We start from the raw sequence: 21,542 nt of genomic DNA, 5'->3' as shown, positions 1-21,542 counted from the left end.
AGCAGTAATGCCATATATATATATATTTTTTAAAAGTGCTCCAACAGCTTGTGTAGAAATTTATTTCTTTCTAAATTTCTCCGGTTTTCTTGCAGCCAAGTGCTTGGACAGTTTAAGTGACACTTTTCGAACTTTCATCCATTTTCTAAAGAGAAAGATGCTCCACATTTGCAAGAATCAACTCTCTAATGTGTCACTCAGTAAGGGCCAGAGTAATGTTAAGGGGCAGAATGATGGGGAAGATATTTTTGAAGTGAGGCCACTAAACTTTAAGGTTATTGTATCATAGATCAGCCAAAGCCAGGAACTGTCAGTGAAATCTGTCACACTTGTCAGCTCTGCCACAGCCCATAAAACCCATGCTACCCGCAGAGATGGCACAGTGGAGATCAAAGCACAGCCCAACCTGTCTGAAAGGCACAATTCACCTGTGACATACTTGATTATCACACCTCCAGCTCTAAAACTAAACTGAGGTCAAAGGCTTGGTACTCACTGTGAAATCAGTTTGGCCTTAACTAGCTCATTTAAAATATATTTGGCACTTTAATACTACACACAGCACCTACTGTTTATACATCAGATTAACAAAGTTAAATACTTATGATATAATAATTACATTTTTAATTTTTTCTTATTTTAGTACTGTAGGTTTTTGCCATCATTGCTACTGATTGTTAATCAGAATTATCCTTTTTAAAACTGCTATAAGCAATTTTTCTATAATAACAATTGCCCAAATATAACAACTGCTCAAATCACTATGTGACTTATGTGAAAGGGGTCACTTGTAATGACAAACCCATGGACACTCATCACCGAACTCGGAGTTTGAATGTGTATAAGTCTCACTGCCCTTTTCAGCGTTGCTCTAGACACAAATAGCAGCTTTTTTTCAGTAAAAGCTCTGATAAACCCGCTGCACGCTACCCTGCCTAGCACCAAACGGCAGACAGACAGAGTTGGCGACTAGCTAGCGAACATTTAGTGGAGCATTCCAAGTAGCAGCTGAGGAGCCAGATATTTTTACTCGGGAGTTGGTGAAGAGCAAAATGGAGTTGAAAGGAGAGGCAACATTTGCCAGGTAGCCAGAAACCCAGCTCCAATATTAATGTTGCTAAGTGTCGTTTTAAGTGTGTAAATAGTTTGCTGTATGTTAGCCATAACAACTGTTACGGTTATAAAACATAAATGTTGTGTTTACAACGTGTTGTGCTGCCATGGCCAAAAAACAAAATAATGAATGCAGATTTAAGCACATAGACATGATCTTCAATACCCCATTAAATGGACAATTCAACTTCATGGAAACCATATCTGACCAATGGAACATCACAATTTCTTAACTAGTCCTGCCCCTTTTGTCAAATCAAGCACATGTATCTCCCTAACTGATATTCCATTGGCTTACGAAATGAAAGCTCACCTCATTGTGTTTAACTGTGTTATGTTTGTTTTACTTTATTAATCTTAATTAAACTTTTGTGGAAATGAATTTAATTTCCCCTTTTATTTTTTATTACACATACACACAGGAAATACACACACATGCACATGCATTGGAGTATGGCCATTTAACAGGAATTGCAGTCATAAAAGAAGTTAAAGAGACCATTTCTTGATTTCTTTAAGTATGCAGAAAGTCATTCCCACTCACCCTCCTTTGATGTAATCTAAGAATGTGAACTCTGACTCCACTGAGAACGAGAGCAGGGTCACCTGGAATTAAAGACAAGGAGAAACATTTCATTAAACATTGGGGTAATGATCTTTTCCTCCATAAATACAGAAATGCCTCCTCCTCCACAGCTTGTAATGGTTCAGCACACATCTCGCTTTTAGTAAAAGATATGAGCCGGCTGGTTTCTGATGACTGATTAATTTACATTGCCAGAGGACAAGTTTGGATAGAGGATGAGGTGCATTTGTATGCATTACGTGCATTACGTGCACATACCCACACTGCTGGGTAAGTTGTGTGAATTGGTTTCTCAATTGGTTGTTGGTGTCGCCCACTCTGATCTCTCAGATCTTATGTCCTTCAAGTTCTGCAGAGCCTTGATCTTTCATTTTGTTCCACTTACATACTTAACTGCCTCAAAGTATATCTTACATAATCACCTACAATATCAGACATAGTATATAATGGACAGTGTGTTTGTGTACAAAAACACACAGATGTAACTATTGAGTAAGTTATTTACCGTAGCTTGAGCTGAATTTCTAAACTACAACTGAATAAACAAATCTTGTTTCTTAGCTTTTTACCAAATGTTTTAATTTGTCGGTGTGTGATAGGAGAATTAATGAGGAAATGTACTTTTTTTTCCCCACAACATAGGAAGCACAGATCTGCATTTTCTTCCAAGGAGCCAACATTTGCATGATGATTACAGAGGGACTCATTTAACAGAAGAGAGTAGATGTGGTGCAGAAGAAAGAGGCACAGTGCCAGTCCTACTGCTAGAGCCATACTCACTGTCCCAGAGTTAACATATTTCTTTTTCTTCATTTTCTTCTTGGTATTAATCACCTAAAAAAAAAAAACAAGAGGTACAGGTGATCTAAAATAAAAACATTTTGGACACAATATAGCCAAATAACTGCTTCAAACATAAAATATAGATAGGCTATTCACATACATATATATTTGTATTTAAAATACAAATTAGTATATACATATTGTATACAGGTGTGTAAGCCAGTGTCAGTAATACAATATTTGAGTTAGTTAGTTTAGCCAAAATTGGTTACAAAATCTTGCAAATTAAAAAATTCCACCTAAAAACAAATCTGCTATGCAAGACTGTTTTCCTTGGCCCTTTCCATTTTATTGAGACTCTGAAACAAACGGTCAACCTTTAAACCATCCAACCAAAATACTGCATTACTAGCGTATAATCGTAAAACTCCCTATATGTTTCTTGTGTGCTGGCTTTAGCTAGCAACTATGTATTATTGCACACATTAAAATAGATTTCCCATTACTTTTCTCACTCCCTTTTACACACATTCACACCTTGTAGCTTTACAACAAATGTGATAGCGTGTATGTGGGCCGCATGAGGAGAAGTGCATGCCATCACATAGATGTGTGCAGTTTGTCCATCCAAGTGACAGAGAGGACTTTAAGGAAGGTGAGAACAGATGTGTCTACATGAAGTAACAGATGTGTATTAATAGAATGTGTAGCTAATGTAAGATCCCTTATAAACACTTGATATAAAAACACTTTATCTTGAGTATCTTATACATCAGTCACACTATTATGGGACAAGTTTGGAAAATTCAGAATCAAACCACAAGGCTACAGGGCAGCAATGGGCGAGACAGGCTTAAGCTGCCAGGCTTACACTGACTGTACCAGTATTCTACCGGCTCCAGAACAAGAGAGAGATGTCAATCCGGAGACCAAAGACGTCTCGGCTCATTACCTCGATCCTTTATGGCTGCTACTAGGCATGAAAGTGACAGCCCCTAATTTAACGCGGAGGGATGGCAATTTGTCTGACACACTGAACAATCTGCTGATGCAAAAACTAAAGGGCCTTTCAGTCTCACTTGGAGGTAGAGAGGAATCAAGAGTAGCGTATAATGGAGCTGACATCCAAGAGACAGGTATTTGTCCTTCAGCTGGAGGCCACCAAACCCCAGAAGCCTGAAGGTTTTGAAATGTTCTCCTTTATGGTAAGATTTTCACTTTCAAGTGTTTAAAAAATATTATTTTTTAACAAGGGTTAATGCTCAGTAGTCATCTTCATACTCACAATCTTACAACAGAAATGTTTCCTCATAAATTAACATTATATATTCTGCTTTGCACAAGTCTGATTAGTGATTTTGGCACAGAGCACATCTGTCATTTTCAGGCCGTGCCCACCACCATTGGATTCTGGGACAATTAAATGAGTTGGGTTTGTAATTTGCATACAGAGCTGTATTGTGTGCTATTAAGGGACACGTTAAGCTATCCCAAAACAAGTACTGAGGAACCGTTACTATCATTCTAAATCCCTGGATTGTTTTGTTATTAATCCTGTTTCACACGTTTGCTCAGTTTTTATGTGTGTCTGCATCCATGTGATTATAGTGGCAAAATAAATCTAATAACAAATGAAGAACTTGGGCAAAATAAATATTTATTTTGATGTATAACTGCTTGCGGAAGGTGGGGAGACGTGCACAGATACTGTACCAAACGAATGCCCTTTAAAGAAATGAATCAGTAGTATGGTATAACTTTTTCAACATGTTTTATTGTAAATGCATTGGTTTGCAGCAGGAGTAGAAGATGGAAAAGAATGTGCTAGAGTAATGGAAAACAGTGCAACAGTGATGTTAGTCAAAGATAGAAATGTCACTTGTGTCAGAAATGGGATATAAGACGCCCAGCATAGAGGGATTCCTGATCTCAGGAGCCAACAACGATGTGTTGTTGGAACTGTGCAAACTCACCTCGTACACATTGAACTGGCTCTGCCCTCGAGCTAGCTCTCTGTAGCTGGTTGTAAAATCCCCAATGAAGTCATGGCTGGGAAAAGGAATTAAAAGGAAAGAAACACCAGTGAGTAAGAAAAACACATCAGGTAAAAATAACAGGACAGATGCTGGACAAAATGGAACTTCATGACAGGAAATGACAGGAAACCTTTACCTTAAACTTGGCTCATGTTTAAGTTCTTATTTTTTAATTGACGATTGCAATCACACTTACCTGCCATCCCTATCCCAATCGTACACTTCCACCTTGATTGTTCTGGGGGGGAAAAAATCAGACAAACACACAATCAGGTTACATTTTAAAGCAGCGTGCTCAATGGCAAACAATCTTACCACAGTAGCTCGTTCTGGAGCTTTTAACCATATCACACAATCTTTCTTCCTGCCCAGTTGTCATAGAGTTGTGTACTCAAACTATAAGCTAACTAGGCAAGTCCCTAAAAAGTGCAAAGACACATTTTAATTTGAACATCATGACAGGAAAGAAATTAAAACAAGAAATTACTTTTTTGTTGCAACCACGAGGCCAACGCCAAACATTGTGAGAATATTTAGGGAATACAGTGCATGTGTTGAATAGGTGCTATAATGTCAGCACGCTGTGGAAAAAAACACTTTTCCTAGCAAGAACTTCATTAGCACTATTACGGCTTCTGTAATGAATGAGGACAGGAGACAGCAGCCACAGGTGTGGGCTCCTGTTTCATTGAGCCTTGTAGTTTTCAGTGCCAAATACATACTGTAAAGCTCATCATCACCATCGAGTGTTACGAGGAAAAGAAACATTGAGGGTGTCTATGTTTTTACCTAAAAAGATTTGGTGTGTTAATGAGTGATTCCGGGGGTTAAGTGGAGCTCAAGTAATCATACTGTAGGTCACTCAAAAACATAGCTATTTTCAAATATTGTACTGAGTACATTGATATAATTTAATTTAAAAGAAAGTGTTTTGAAATGGTGCTAAGGGTACCCGAAAATCAATTAAAACTGATGTCACTTTGTTCTAAAACTGGGATTTTTGCTAGCTTTGGAACAAAGCTGAGCTGGCTGCACGATGCAAGAAAAAAGTCAACTTGTATAAAGCACTCAGTCAAAAATTGCAAACTGCAGCACATGTTCACTTCCAACATTAAAAAGAACATCAGACAAAAAACAAACTGTGATGCCATTTTACACAAATGCAGCAGAAACAATGTCCCTGCAGAGCGAAGAAGAGAAAAAAACTTTTTTGGGACTTTCATTCCTGAGTCACATTGATCTCACCCCCCATGTCTCCCCACTATGTCTTACACAAGTACTGACACTGGCCCAGATCCAAAGAAAATGGAAGCAAGCGACACATCAGTGACTCTTTTCCTGTCACTGAGGAATTAAAAGATGCCTGAAATAAGCCCAACTTCCTCGCTGCCACCTGGCCCCTGTCGTTCTGTGGTGACAGTTTGTTCTTTTGAGGTTATCTTCAAGACTGTGAGAGAGAAGAAAATGTGCACCTGGGTGAAAGAAACATGATGCTTCTCTTCCAGTGTGGAAAAAGAGAGGGAATAGGTAGAGGTAAGATAGATGCAGCACAGAAAGAAAGGGTAAGGCAGGTCCTTCTCCTAACCAATCCATATGCAGTACTAGCGCTAAATGCAAGTGGTGCGTTTTGTAATGCATGCCATGTTACTCAAAGTACCAGGAAGCTGTCATCATACCGGCTCAAAGCATTTACCGGCATTTTATTTTAGATCCTAACTTAGAGCTGCATTAAAGGACTCAGATGCTCAAATCCTTGAGTGGCCCCGAACTCTCAGAACAATATACACTCCAAAACTAATATGCCACAGTTATGCTCAGCTACTATTCTAAGGCATCTTTAATGAACATGACTCATCTTCGGTAATGGAGGCGCATATAATTGAGAGGAAAAAAAGGGAGACTGCATTTGACACTGAACAATTCTTCAGCTCCAATTACACGGATCTGTCTGTGATCTTTTGCCAGGGACGGTAATAGACTATGCTTGAGTCACCTGGTCTGGCATGTTAATGAGAAAGAATTGATCCTTTTGATGTTTTTAATGAATTATCAGCATAAGAATATATACCTTTGTACCACCTTCACATAGGAAACAAAGTATAAAGGGGGTATAGATGATCTATACATACTGTACAATAGAGAGATAGAGTTATACAACAACTTGGAAGCACCTTCCATTTCCCTCCTCTCTCTTCACACACCCTCATCCTCTTCTCCTTTATCCACTCATCTGGAACAGGGCCTTTGACATATTGGATTTCTGTTTTTCCTTCCGAACACTGCAAGTATACTTGCCTTTGCTGCCTGTGATCGTTTATTTTCCTCTCCTTCATTTCTCCTCCTGTCCTCCTCCCCTAACAATTTCCCTACTTTACTTTCAATCCTATACTCTCCTCTTCTTTGCCAAAATTTTGTCTCCAGAGCAGAGTTTGTGTATGTACTGTATGTATGTATGTATGTATGTATGTATGTATGTATGTATGTATGTATGTATGGAGAGAAGGAACTGGATCCTCGACACTTGAAGGATAGTCTACCTAATTAGTGCGCCACCCAGTCGCCAGCCAACACAGTTGGGAGGTGGAGGTGTTTTTATCCTTGTCTGTGTTTGCAAAATATTCTAAAAGGTAAAACAGATATGACTTAAATATATATATCAGACAGATAGCCTTTGGTGACAATTCAGATCTGGGATTTCTGTGTATTATTTCCTAGTAATAACAAGCAACACTTTACCGATGACAGATTGTATGCAGCAACACTGTGCATGGTCCAGTAGCCTTAAGCCATTGTTCGGTGTGGCTGCACATTGTTATGGATGTTGCATTTGCGGCAGAAGAATCTAAAATATTTTTTCCCCTCCATAACAAAAACGTTAATGTCTACTTCACAAATTCTATTCTTTGTAACAGTGGTCTTTAGGAAAGAAAAAGTGAAACCAGTGCATCCCTAATATTGATACCAAAGATAATTATATTGGCTGATACCAGGTACCAATCCAATACCAGTGCTGATTTTTCATTTATTTGGGATCATTTAATGTGTAAGGTAACATGAGGCTGTAACTACACTTCACTTCTTAACTACATTATAAGAGGACATGTGCATACGGCTTTATTCCTTATGGAATTATATTGTTCATGAATGTTTGACATTGTCTTGTAATTGAGAAACAACTGTATTCAGTGGGAATTGGTCACAACACCACACCTAAATAATGACTGGCCAACAAACGTTTTCAAATTGATTAAGAAGCCTAACCTTTTTTTAAGTAAGTTAAACATTTAACTTAGAAACTTTGTAACAGTATTTTAGACCAGGCACTAAATAAAACGGAACATGCAACACTACACTGGCCTTAAAAAAGGTCTCTGAATAAACACGGCAGAGCCCAAATGAAGTGCAGCTGTCAGTGAGATCTTTACAGTCCATTCCATCCACATCCCACAGGGACTTTCATTGTTGTCATTGATACAAGACTGTCACTGAGAGAGACCATGAAACTGAAATACAAAGTGTATTTTTCCATCTTCTGAGAGTTTCTTTAAACAAGCTCCATAGATACAGTTCTATGTTTCTCACGTAATGAAAAGAATAAATTCACAAATGGATCGCACATTTATGCCTATCTGCACACTTTGTTCCAGCAGGAGCAATAGAGTGCAGCACTATTTTCAGGTGTCTATGTACCAGTGCTTATTTGTCTGGCTCGAGAAAGAAAGTCAGGCAATAGGCTGGAAGGACGCATCGTCTCTTTCACAGACACTGCGTCTTCCTCCCTTTGCTCCTTTAGAGATGTCAGTTTGGAGAATAGTGCCCCCTTTGGAAACACCCTTTGTTGAACTCGCTCCGACTTCTCCTTTTGCCCTTTGGTGCATCTAATGAGAGGGACATGTCCAAGCTAAAGCTCTGAGCTAATTAGAGCAAAGTAAATCAGCAGGAGCTCATCCCCGGCCACTACTCTCGGGCTACTACTCTCAACTGATAAAGGTGCTTCGATGCCTTCTTCAACATGTGACAGAGTGTGAGAGAGTAGAGTGAGTGCCAACTCATAGCTAGCAGTTGGATCCACAGTCACTGCTTCTCCTCCCATCTACAACAGCAATAAAGATTTCAATGCTTCTTTTATCTGCATCCTGTGTGTGTCTCATTATGTATAATTACGCAAGTCCTTTTCAATCAAATGCTGAGCCCTCAGACTCTGAGACATAGCATAGAGAAGTGCCCCTCACTTCTCTATTGAGTTGTGTTGTCTCCCCTAGACAACACAACTCCTTCAGGTTATCCCTATAAGTGTTTTCCATTCACTTGTTTTAATGATAATTTTCAATGTGTGCATAAAAAACTGGAATAACTGTTCCACTGTATGAGTTTTGGGCTGAATCCAAATGTTTGGACCTCATACTTTTTATACCATGTAAACTATGTATCTTACATAAGTTGACAATATCAATACAGTGAAGGACTATTAAGAAAAATACTTTAATTCATCTCCATAGAAGCAATCAAGGTCAGTCATGTCTTAAAGCATATTTTTTTGCTTGACGTGATGATGGAGAGCATGTAGAGTATGTGAGGGTGGACGTTTGGACTCATTGGGACCTGCAGTAGACCAAAAGGAAAATAAAGAAACAACAATATTGCATGGCAATCTCTATTATATGCCTCGTTTATATAACTAAGTGTAGGACATTCGGAAAAGACCGGCAGGCTATATTCAAGGCACTTTCTTTTGCTTGACAAACTGATAATTATCAACTGAAAAGATGTGATTCCTAATTCTTCTAAACATAGACTTTTATACATGTAATAGAAATTGGTCTGAACTGATTTAGTTATTTTTTTCTCTTTAGGTTATAAATCACTTGAAGCTTTCCCTCAGTTGATGGATGTAAACAGTAATTACATAAATCAGAATAATTGACAGCCTTAGGAACCTTGTTGAAAAAAATCTATTTATTAGTGGGTCTTAAGAACTATATAATTAAAAAGACCTTCCCACTCCCCCGTCATAGAAATATTGACATAAAAAACACTGACACAAAGTTTGTTCCTCACCCACGCACAAGTATGTAACCTGTTTATAGCGCTGTCTTGGTGATATTTCAAGACTTGTAGAATTTCAGCTCATGGCTTGTCACATTTTATTATACTCTAGGGGTGTGTGTGTGTGTGTGTGTGTGTGTGTGTGTGTGTGTGTGTGTGTGTGTGTGTGTGTGTGTGTGTGTGTGTGTGTGTGTGTGTGTGTGTGTGTGTGAGAGAGAGAGACAGGGTAGTGACCCCTTCTTGAGCTTATGTGTAATTGGCTAGCTCACACAAATTCAGCTAAATATTTCCCAAGGATCAAATACTTCCTGAGACAACCCCATTAGAAGCTCTGTTCCCATCTCCTTCTGTTTGGGATTTGCCACTGTTTTCTGCACACAGACTAACTACTCAGCATTCTCAGTAATCAGTTTTACTGCATACAAAGAAGATAGAACAGACACATTTGAGAGTTTCAGTATGAAATCTCTTTCTTCTTCTCTCACAGCTCCTTCATGATTTCGTTTATTTTCTTTCCAGCACTGTCTTTTAAATTATAGGCAGGCGGATAAACTCGGATAAAAATGAATTAATATCCCCTCTGACACCGCATGTCTACATTAATTATGTGCAAATTGGAAGGAGCAACCCTTCATTATTTGATATATTTAGTCAGTAATAAGTGATCCAGTGTTTTCTACGGCAAAAGTGTAAAAGCAAATATATAAATATATGGCTCAGAGATTATATCTGAACAGAATAGCGTTGATAGCAGAAATACCGCAAGGAAGTTTTGGAGATTAGAGAGGCTCATTATGCCTGACCGGTGCCATTCTAGCAAAGATCAATACCGAAGGATGTCCTAAGCACACAGCAGCAGAAATAATGTGACAGAGTAGAAATAATTGGAGGCTTAATGCTGCACCATGTTGAACTGGTATTGATTTCTGCTGGTTGATCTCATTGACGCTTATAGGGTCCAATAATGGCTGCTGTCAGTTAGAAAGCCATGAAAGGCAGAAGGTGTGTGTGTGTGTGTGTGTGTGTGTGTGTGTGTGTGTGTGTGTGTGTGTGTGTGTGTGTGTGTGTGTGTGTGTGTGTGTGTGTGTGTGTGTGTGTGTGTATGGATAAATTGTTAGCAGTGAGAGGATCAGAAGGGTTAAAGAATAGGGGGAGGCTGCATTGTACCTGTCGAAGTCTCCATTGCAGAGAGCTCGTACTGGGATAGTGAAAGGCTGCCACACTGGATTTAATGTGTTCTTCACCACTTCTGTTTTATGGCAGATAGTAAACCTAGAGGAGGAGGAGGAGGAGGAGTTAGGAAAAGATATGTTCAAGGCAGAGAAAGAAATTGTAATATCATTTGTTAATTACACAAGCTAGGGAGAGAGATAAATACGGGGAGGAGCCTGCAACTGAAGAGACGGAAACAGGAAGACAATGTCAAATCCTACAGCGACAGGAGAGATGCTTTAAATAGGGCGGTACCCAGCTTTGTTTACCGCTTGGCCTGTCTCCCAGCTATATTGTGTTTTGGACCACAGAGAATAATTTGATATTTCAGTCTGGCTTTTAAATCCTTTCCCTTGACTAAAAGGGTGACAATGATATGCAAATTGATTTTTCTGTATGGATATCTGAAATGCTCGCAGAGGAGAGCCACATAAATTCCTGTCAAATACCCCCCAAATATTCTCTTGAAAAGCTACAGCTTTCACATTTTTTTGAATTTTTGTATTCACCCAAAGCCTTGGATTACTTGTGGTCCACTAAGTGCCTCAAGCCTTTTAAAACCCTGTTAGTCCTTAAGCCGTGCAGGCCTCTAATTTGTACCCCCCACTGGCACCAACAAACGATACTTCTAGCACATCTGTCAAGATCCATTTCTCACCCTGTTATGCATCAAAAAAGAAATACTGAGGAAAAGCTGGAAGACGGCTAATGAAGTGCTTGCTAAAGCATCTCCGCTGACGCTGCCACAACTGCACAGCCCCTTGGGAGGCTAAGCAGTACTCTGGAAAGGCGTATGGAGATGGGGGATTGTTGTGCATCCCTATGTGAATTGCCTCAGAAACTGACAGTGTTTTTCCTATTGATGAAAAATGCAGATTGTGTTTTTTTAAACATGAATTGCCTCTTGTATTTGCTCTCCTGGAGTCATTTATGCAAGACATAGTCATTGGAATTGTGGTTGTGTTTTGAACAGTGTCCTTGCCTCTGTATGCAGCCTCTTAAGTTGTGCATGCTTCAGTAACCACTGCAGCTCTTCTGCCATACTTTACACACTGGCAACACCAGCACTTACCAGCAGCTACCTTTCGAAACACTTGGAATGAAAAAAATCACATTGAGGACTCACGTTCCATCTTCGTTGCTTCTGTAGAAGACCATGAAAGGGTCCGACTTGCCAAAGAAGTCCTTCTTGTCCAGCTTGTTGGCACAGAACTGCATAGTGGCGCTATCCTGCAGGGATGCATGGAGATGTGAGGAGAGAAGTGTGAGATAGGTTGCGGCGGAGGGAAGGGAAGGGTATATCATAAAGTCTTCATGATTATAGAATGGCAGGTATTATTTATGTGGCCTATTTCGCTCGTCTTCCCCTGCTTCTTCTCTTTCATCTTCTCAGCTTACAATAGGGCAGCAGATGGAGAAAGCTGTCTGTGCATCACACTACAAGATAATGAATGCTGCATGAATAATGTAATCTCTGTACTTTCTTGTGTGTTTACCCTTATTTATATTTCTTGGCATATTGTGAATATCCTGTTTTTTTACAGAAAAAAGAGAAGCTTTATGTATGATATTTAATTAGATTTACATTAGAGCAACATGTAAATGAGGAGAAATAAGTCAGCCCAAGGTAAGCATGTGTGCACATTGAGCCACTCAGTCAGAACTACAGCAATAATAGCCAAACACGCATATTTGTAAGGCTGCAATGGCCGTGATTTTTATATATATATATATATATATATATATATATATATATATATATATATATATATACAGTACAGGCCAAAAGTTTGGACACACCTTCTCATTCAATGCATTTCCTTTTTATTTTCATGACTATTTACATTGTAGATTCTCACTGAAGGCATCACAACTATGAATGAACACATATGGAATTATGTACTTAACAAAAAAGTGTGAAATAACTGAAAACATGTCTTATATTTTAGATTCTTCAAAGTAGCCACCCTTTGCTTTTTTATTAATAAGGGAAAAGATTCCACTAATTAACCCTGACAAAGCACACCTGTGAAGTGAAAACCATTTCAGGTGACTACCTCATGAAGCTCATTGAGAGAACACCAAGGGTTTGCAGCGCTATCAAAAAAGCAAAAGGTGGCTAATTTGAAGAATCTAAAATATAAGATATGTTTTCAGTTATTTCACACTTTTTTGTTAAGTACATAATTCCACATGTGTTCATTCATAGTTTTGATGCCTTCAGTGAGAATCTACAATGGAAATAGTCATGAAAATAAAGAAACACATTGAATGAGAAGGTGTGTCATATATATATATATATATATATTAGGGCTGTGAATCGATTAAAAAATGTAATCAAATTAATTACATACTCTGTGATTAATTAATCGAAATTAATCGCATACATAATTAACGGTGACTGAACCGATACTTTTTAAGAAAGTAAAAAAAGAAAAGAAAAAGAAGAACAGTCGGTGACATTAAAGAAGGGCTTGTTTATTGCTAAGGCCATATGGTCAAAATTAAATGATTTGATAATAATCTATAACAATAACAATAACTTATTTCACTAGTAAATTGCTGTTGAACGACAAAAACAACCACCAGATGGGAAAAGGACATTTACAATAACTTCAAATGAACCACGACGCTGTAGTTTACCAGTTTCATTGAACGCACCGTCTGTGTTGTTTTTCCAACGGCAGCTGCAGATTGTTAGCCTAGAAATCTAGACGCACCCTAGTGGCAGCTGGCTTGTCAGGCTAGCAGATTGTTACATACCAGTGTTGAATCCTCTACAGTAAAACAAAGTCAAACTTTACACCGTTTCGCGTTAGCTGTCAGCATTTTAACAGTGTTTAATCCAGCTACTAGCTAGCGGTAGGCTAACGTTAGCTGCTGTCGAGTATAGTGTTAACTAGCGTCACATGCAGCGGTGTTTGTGTTGCCTGTATCGTCTGTTTCAGAGCATCAGAGAGAAGAGCCGACATATCAGTGGCACCAGATTTCGGTAGCCAGGGTTGGCAGGAAGAAGTAACAAGTAGCTAAATGTTCCAATCAATGATCCAGGCAGCACATTCTCGTCTCCCTCCTTCATTTTACAGTCGAATAGTGTCTAGAACGGCTCCGGGTCAAACGTCAATATGGAATGGATTAATCTGCGTTATTTTTTTTAACGCGTTATTTTTTGTCAGATTAATTAATCTAAATGAACGCGTTATTTTATATATATATATATATATATATATATATATATATATATATATATATATGTTGAGTTGATTCTGAACCAAGCAGCTGAGAGCCAGGCTTTTCCCGTCATGCCTGGGTCTTGCAGTCGGTGAAAAGCAACTGCGCTGCCTGCCTCTCAAAACTGCGTCCGCCTTGATCTCGTGAGGTTATCGTTGCCCACGTGTGCATGACGTCAGAGCAAGTCTGGATCAAGTCGGAAACAAATCTAACCGGCATGCATTGGGCGGCGATCGACGGTGATCGATTCTGTGCAGGCCTATCTGCGCAGAGGACATCACAGAATCACCTTGTCTGGCTCAACTCTAAATATTTCGGATTTTCTTAAATTTAATTACTCCATTTATTACTTTGTCAGCCTCAACTGTAAGCCCAGCTCTACAAGCATGGTTACAAGTTAGCATTTTGCATGCTTAAAGGGATTGACCGATACTGGTTTTTCAAGGCCGATAATTAATATTTGGTAGTAAATGAAACCGATAACCGATATTTGAAACTGATATGCATTTATAGTGAAACCGAAGCGGAGGGACAGACACAGAGCTGTAGCAGAGCCAAAGTAGCACACTTTTTAATTAATTAACTTTATCGGTTGTCAGGGAAATAAAACGCTGATACAGATAATCTGCAAACTGCCAAAAAACGGCCTGATAATTGGCCAGGGCAGTACTAGCAACTATATCAATATCAAAAATATTGGTCAATGGAGATTCAGGTTGAGTAGCATTACAATGGTCCTTCTATACCACTGCGAAGGAACTGGTGATGAAGTACATCATTTTAAATTAGTACATTAGCACAGAATATTCAATGTTAAGGTACAAAGCTGTTCCTGAACATTATTGAGTAGAGGACCTAATAGATGTTCAGTTCAGTTGGGTGATTATTTCAATCTCTTTTATGTCAACATGTCACATCGCAGCCCCCATGTTTCACCACCTATCTGCTGGAGACGAGAACAAAGTTTAGGCGGGGGTGTAAGAATAGTAGGACTCAATGTCCTGCCGAGCACATGCTCACACACATGCCTACAGATACACAGTATTTGTACACTGTCCACTCCATACGAATACTTACAGATGTAACAGAGCTGCTGGAAAACTCCAAGAAAAGCTCAGAGAACTATTTCATGAATCACATTATACAAAGTTAATATTTTGGAAAAATGTGCTTCACTTATTTGTATGAGGATGTAGACATATGACTCCATTGTGTGTCATTCACTGTGTAGTGTGAATGTCACCTGCTTCCCCTCTATGAGCTACTGGCAGTCAGCCTACAATACACTCTAGCTTTATCTATAACCACCACCTACTTGTGTGTGTGTGTGTGTGTGTGTGTGTGTGTGTGTGTGTGTGTGTGTGTGTGTGTGTGTGTGTGTGTGTGTGTGTGATCCCTAACCATAGTAGCGTATCCACCTAACTGCGGTCCTGCTCACATTAGTGCCAGCTGCTTACCAAGTCTAATTCTAGCATGAGTATTAGTCATCAAGATAACTTCTTCTGATACCTGTCACAGCATCTGGAAAGCATCAGATGCTTCAAGTATATTTCTGCGTCAGACAGACATCAAACACAAAGCACAGTTTCTGCTTCAGGCTTTATGTTTTTCTAATATGTTTTGAGGGCTACTTTGCTTCTTGTTTCAGCCAAATAACGATGCACTTAATGTTGTTCTCAATTTAGAGCCATAACCAGAACTTTTGGGTATCATTTTGGTTAACATATTATGTTGTAAGATATAAATTAAATCCATAGTTTTTGCTAAATCAGTCATTAAGCCAATAATTGCAATCAATCATCATATTACTACTACAATTACTACTTTAATCATGATTAGTTACCATTATTTTCTTAATTAAAATGATGTTCTAGAAAGGTTAACATAGCAAGTTCCTTCAGTGTATGGTTTAGCCTTGCAAGATTATCTTTACCATACAAAAAAGGTAAAGGTTTTCTAAAATCAAAAACCTCATTCAAATAAATAAACATGTATAAAGTTAGGGCAGTACATCTTAATTCATCTTAGCATGAAAAGAGTACTCCATCAATTCAGCATGACTTCGGACTCCATGATGGAGAGATTTATAAAAAAAAAAGATAAAGTCTGTGCAGCAGACCCGAAATATAGTGTCTTTTTTATTCCACTATTCTTCAAACTCCAAAACCTGGTGCCTACATTCAGTGGGGGTTATTTTTAACTCCACATCCTCAGATTTTTTTAAATGTCCATACTTTAGTCTTTATCCCTGACTTATCAAGTATTTACCTCTTCAACCAAAGATTTTTTAAATTCAGTTTTTTAAAGTGTAAGCATGCATCCACCCTTTTTATATCTTTTTTAAATCAATAAGCCAGTAAAACATTAGCTCATCATTATGTTTTGCTTTCGAAATCATTATAATTTCTGCTTTGCTAACAGCATGCTACTTCTCTGCTATTCAGAAAATTGCTCTTTACATGATCAGATTAAATCAGACTTTTAATAACTATATCTTCATCTATCACCTGCATTCCCTAAAATGTAAACACGTTTGCAGTTACAATCGGCAGTTGCAATTTTCACTTTTAATGACTAGAATTAGATTGTACCTTTTATCATTAGCTTGGTAATTAATCAGTTAACAAATTATTTATGCCAATGGTATATTTATATGAAGAATTGTAGAAGAGCTGAAGAGCTGTGTCTGGAGGTAACCTAAGGCTATTGTGGATTCACAAGATGAAGTAACGAAGACCATGAAAATGTTATATATACCTTTTTAAATAAATCAAAGACCAGCAGCAGATGCTGGGAGATTAATTAACTGCAAACCAACTTTCTCTTTCTCTGTAGAACAGCTCTCTCTCACACACAAATAAGCCTGATTTTGCATTTTCTTCACCAGGTGTTTAACATGAAATGTAGTGCTTTTACCAACCCCAAATATAATTCACTTGGTTGCTGTTGAGGCTTGTACTACTTGTTTACTATTTCCCCTCCCTGTTCATGGCTCTCCTTGTGTGGTGGCAGTGCATGGAAGGGGCCAGACTTATCTCTGGCATATGGACTGTGGCTAATCTTTGAAACACAGTGGGTCCATTATAGTGGGTTCAGATGCTACAACAGTAGATTGCTGTTGCTGTCATGGCTCGAGGCCTTACACTGGGCAGCCATGGTGCCACTAATGACAACTTAATAGTTTTTTAATGTTGCAGCTTGCACCTTGTGTTGTGGCTGTGTGCTGAGTGGCAAATCAGCAAAAGAGTGTGTGCACGTGTGACACACTGTGTGTGAGAGTGAGAGCAGGCTAGTTTTTGTGCACATATCCCAATGCCCATTTTAATTCCTGTTTGCATCTTACCACAGTGTCTTCTCTGTGTCTTTATCACACACAGCCAGGCACCGTGAAGTAAACACTTTTCTCTGACACATTCATGATCACATCCACTCCACTCTAGTCGGAGAGGAACTTTATCTGTATTCCTGCCCTCACCCGGAGGACACACACACACACACACACACACACACACATCACACGCCTGCCATTTGACACATCCCTCCTACCCTGTTTCATTCTCTGAAAAACACTCCTTTAATCCTCCTGGGGAATGTTGGCAGCCATGATTGACGCACACAAGCAGTTGAATGCTTGTGTCATCTGAATATGTGACAGTAGAAATATACTGATTACATTTCTGTGGCTTTCTGTTTTCTATCCCTAGGTAATGGTTGTGTATGTTTGTGTGTGTGTTTCTATTTCAACAAGTGCCTAACTTTAACAACTACTGACTGTGACATTGTAGTCTCTCTACACATGAAAGCAGTGTTCAAGCTTACAATGTAGTGCTCTGGTTTGCAGCACTCGTAGATGCTTTAAAAAAAAGTGTGAAGACGCATATTGTGACGAAAGTTTGTCCCCGCACATGTGATTAAAGAAATAGCCCAGCTTCAATTTTCTCCGGGGCTCAACTGCTCAAGATCACTCCCAAGGCTGAAGTGCAAGATACAGTGCAGTAAGATCCCAGCCCCTTCACTCAGTTAAATTTTAAAATGATATTCCACAGTCCCCTGTCTACTCCTGCATGCATACTATGTGCATAAATGCATACAATATGTGCAAGCTTACTTACGTATTAGGCACACACATGCACACAAGCATAATGTAACCATTAGCTTTTAATATCTTTTTGGTCTGTGTCCTCAGCAAAAAGAATTTACAACAATAACAGTAAATTGAATTGCTAATTCAAACGTATGGATGTGATGAAAATGGAAAATCATTGTTAAATCAATGGAATTTAGCAAGTATGTAGCATGGGCTCTCTGAGACTTACTGTAGACATCTACTACATCAGATCAAAGGCAAACTCATTGGCAACATTTACTGTACAGTAAGTTTCTTTGTTGGTTATGTGGCCCTGAAGGAGCGTTGTAGATTTGGCAACTTTGCAGTTTTTCTTGCATTGTTTTGGTAAAATGTTCTTTCAGAGTTTAACTTGTCATGTTGTTGCCTTACATGGGCTGTGTCATGTTATCATTTAATCTTATTGAATAAAAGATTTCAGGTGAATCTCTTAAACTATCAAGAGAGAGAATAATAACCATAACATTGGGTATAATATCAACATGATTGGAATAAGACACTAAATTAAACTGCAATTTCTTGAACAAAACCAATTAGTAAATTAATTATTTCCATCTGTGTGTTAAACAATAACACTCAACAGTGAATCCACATCGTATCTTCATAATGAACCTTTTTAATAAGTGACAACTGTCTAAAGGCTCAATTAGTGCTGCTTCTTAACCCAAATAGGCCAAAATTAATTAAAGCAACTGATCCACCAATACTGTCATTCTGTCAGCTTTATATCAATTTAACATAATGGAGCTTATTAACTCAACACAAGGTGTCACTGTTTTTTTTTGCTCTATAGGAATTAAATGAACTTGCTGATCAAGTTGCTCATAAAGTAAACGCAAGTTTTGGTATTCAGAGAAGCAGAATTTGGTGTTGTCAAATTGCCACTCTAAGTCAGTGGAGACACCAGGAAATTGCTACAGGGCTAATAGGCGCATAAAAGCATTTATGGTGATGGAATGTGTTGAGGATATAAAACATTCATCTGTTCCTGTCTCATTAAGGTTCTGTGGCACGAACACACACTCTTGCAAAGGTCTGTGATCAACAGCCATTTGCTAATATGGAGAGAATCAGAGTATCAATATTTAAAGAGGGAGGCCAGGCTAGATAAGAGACACATTCACATCCTCAGGGGAGTAATGAAGGAATGTTTGTGACAGGAGAGGATGCGAGTCTTACTGCACAAAGAGTTATAGATTCACTAATTAAGAAGAAGAAATGAGGAAAAGAGGAGAGGTAGTAAAAGTATAGCTAGCGTACATTTACATTCAATACACATAGGCTTGAATTAAGGTGAGCCAGTGAGGGGTGGGGGGAACAAGAAAGAAAGGCGGAGAAATAAGGTAGTGACTCAATTGAAGGCCAAAGGGATGCAGTTGGGTGAGAAGGGGACTTAACATGATAATCAAGAGCAAATTACTTCCTGCTGTTTGTATGGTGGCTCACCGGGTGTTCAGTCCTTCACATGAGTCAACAATCAAATTTACGACACAGTACATGGTCCTCAGTGATTATGCGTTCTTTTACATGTGTGGTTCTACAAATAGGTAATTCCTTGCCTGGATGAGCTTCTCCTTTTCCTTGCTTGATTTAAAGCCACAGGATACAAAATCTGTGATTTATGTTGTCTTGTAGCATTTAATGAGGATTGCCAAACAGTGTACGTGAGTGGAATAGAGCGTCAGCAATTTCTGCTTCCCACTCCCCACTAGCGTCTTCTAATCGCTCCACTCCCAGCTGCTCCAGGTTTTTGATTTTCTACATTTAACATTTTCTTTATTACACTTGTTCTCTGCTCACGCTAAAAGAAAAAAAACTCCAGTTTGCACCATAGCTGCCTTTCAAATTAGGAAGCACAGGAAGTGAGGAAAGCAGACGTGGATCTGTCGTGTGAAGCAAAAGAGAATAAGAAAAAGAGAATGTTTCAAAAGCCTCTTCAGCTTGTATCAGCATGTTTGTGTGATGGAGCACACATTGCTATGCCCACACATCCTGTTGCAAGTATGTTAGAAAACAAATTAAAAATGAATTCTCTCATGGACCAGCCTTAAAAATGTTTTGCTGTAAAGAACTGCAACTGGACTGGGATCCTGTTGGTCCTATGGGATTCAATAATACAGTATGATTACTGTAATGTTGGCAGGAGCAGGCAGTCATTATTGTCATGCAATTTCAAATATGAAATTATGAGATGCTAACTAATGCTCACTAATGTGTGGTTTAATTTTTTCTCGTCTAATAATATCTTATATACTGTGCATTTGCTTGTTATTTAAAATAATCTAATCAGTAATGGTGAGCACTGTTCCTCTATGACAAGGAAGAAAATTGGCTATGTCTACATTAGGTAGCAGTATGAGATTAAACTAGCTACATCTCACGCTCTCATATTTCTTCATTCCTGAATTTTAGGTAAGTAAGGTACAAAAACAACAGGAAAGTCAGTGTTTAGTATGCTAACTGTAAGTCATGTGTTTTCAAGCAGGCTTGGCGGTTGTATAAAGCCATTTTGCGAAATGAGAAGAGTATCACCTTGCGTGGGTTGCTAGTGTCGCTAGTGTCGGCAGTTGGCACTATTGATTCCTCTCAGGCTATACTTTACTTAATTTTGGTTTAATTGGCTCCAGGTTTACATCGGCCTGGCACAACCTGCAATACTTGTGACATTAGGCTTAAGTGTAAGTTTGTATTTTCTGCTATGATCAACAACATTAACTTTTTACTAGCTCAAAATGAACGCGATAAAACGAGTTAACGCAAATTCCTTTTAACGCTGCTAATTTCTTTGCCGCACAATTAAACATGCATGTTCTGTGATTTGGGCCTCGGGCCGCTCCGTAGTTTGGGAAGTCAGGAAGCGATGTTAATTGAGTTACCACCGAAGTATGTCGAGTCTCAAATACAACTTGCTAGCCAAGCATTGTAATGTAATGCATGATGGTAATGCACAAGGTCCATTGTTTTGTGTTGTTGATGTTTAGTTAACCTTTACAAATGTAAAGTGGGACACTGCATTGTGTTAGTATTACCAAGTAATGTTACAATTAGATCAATGTACCCATCTGTTGTTGCTTAATGAGTTTGCTATATTATGCTTTCAGCAGATTTATGAGCATACAGTACCTTCGAGGTTAGTCTGGAGAATATTCTAGACAGTATTTGTCATTGTTTTGGATTGTTGCAGTAATAGTAAACATTTGCATAAAGCAAGCATATTTGTCCACTCCCATGTTGATAAGAGCATTACGATTTTGAAAAATATCCTTTTTAAAGTGTGCAAATAATTCTGATTAATCGCAAGTTTACAATGGACAATCATGCAATTAAATAATTTCATTGGTTGACAACCCTACTTTTTATGTTTCCACTGCGCAAGTTTTATTTCTCAGAATCAGGATCAGGGTTTGCT

At 38.6% G+C, this 21,542-nt stretch overlaps 1 protein-coding gene across 1 annotated transcript in view; it reads right to left on the bottom strand.

Annotated features, from left to right (window-relative positions):
- cpne5b (copine Vb) overlaps window positions 1–21,542 on the bottom strand; it is a 135,063-nt gene that overhangs the window by 17,587 nt on the left and 95,934 nt on the right. The window contains exons 8-13 of the mRNA XM_039798418.1: window positions 11,903–12,006; window positions 10,732–10,836; window positions 4,715–4,756; window positions 4,456–4,531; window positions 2,480–2,533; window positions 1,658–1,719 (exon numbers count right to left, since the gene is read on the bottom strand). Coding sequence (XP_039654352.1) covers window positions 1,658–1,719; window positions 2,480–2,533; window positions 4,456–4,531; window positions 4,715–4,756; window positions 10,732–10,836; window positions 11,903–12,006 — 443 coding nt within the window. The remainder of the gene's footprint in view (window positions 1–1,657; window positions 1,720–2,479; window positions 2,534–4,455; window positions 4,532–4,714; window positions 4,757–10,731; window positions 10,837–11,902; window positions 12,007–21,542) is intronic.

Source organism: Perca fluviatilis, chromosome 4, assembly GCF_010015445.1.
Source record: "Perca fluviatilis chromosome 4, GENO_Pfluv_1.0, whole genome shotgun sequence".
Classification (NCBI taxonomy): domain Eukaryota; kingdom Metazoa; phylum Chordata; class Actinopteri; order Perciformes; family Percidae; genus Perca; species Perca fluviatilis.
Note: the sequence above shows the minus strand (reverse complement) of the source record. Positions and strands in the feature narration are given on the sequence as shown.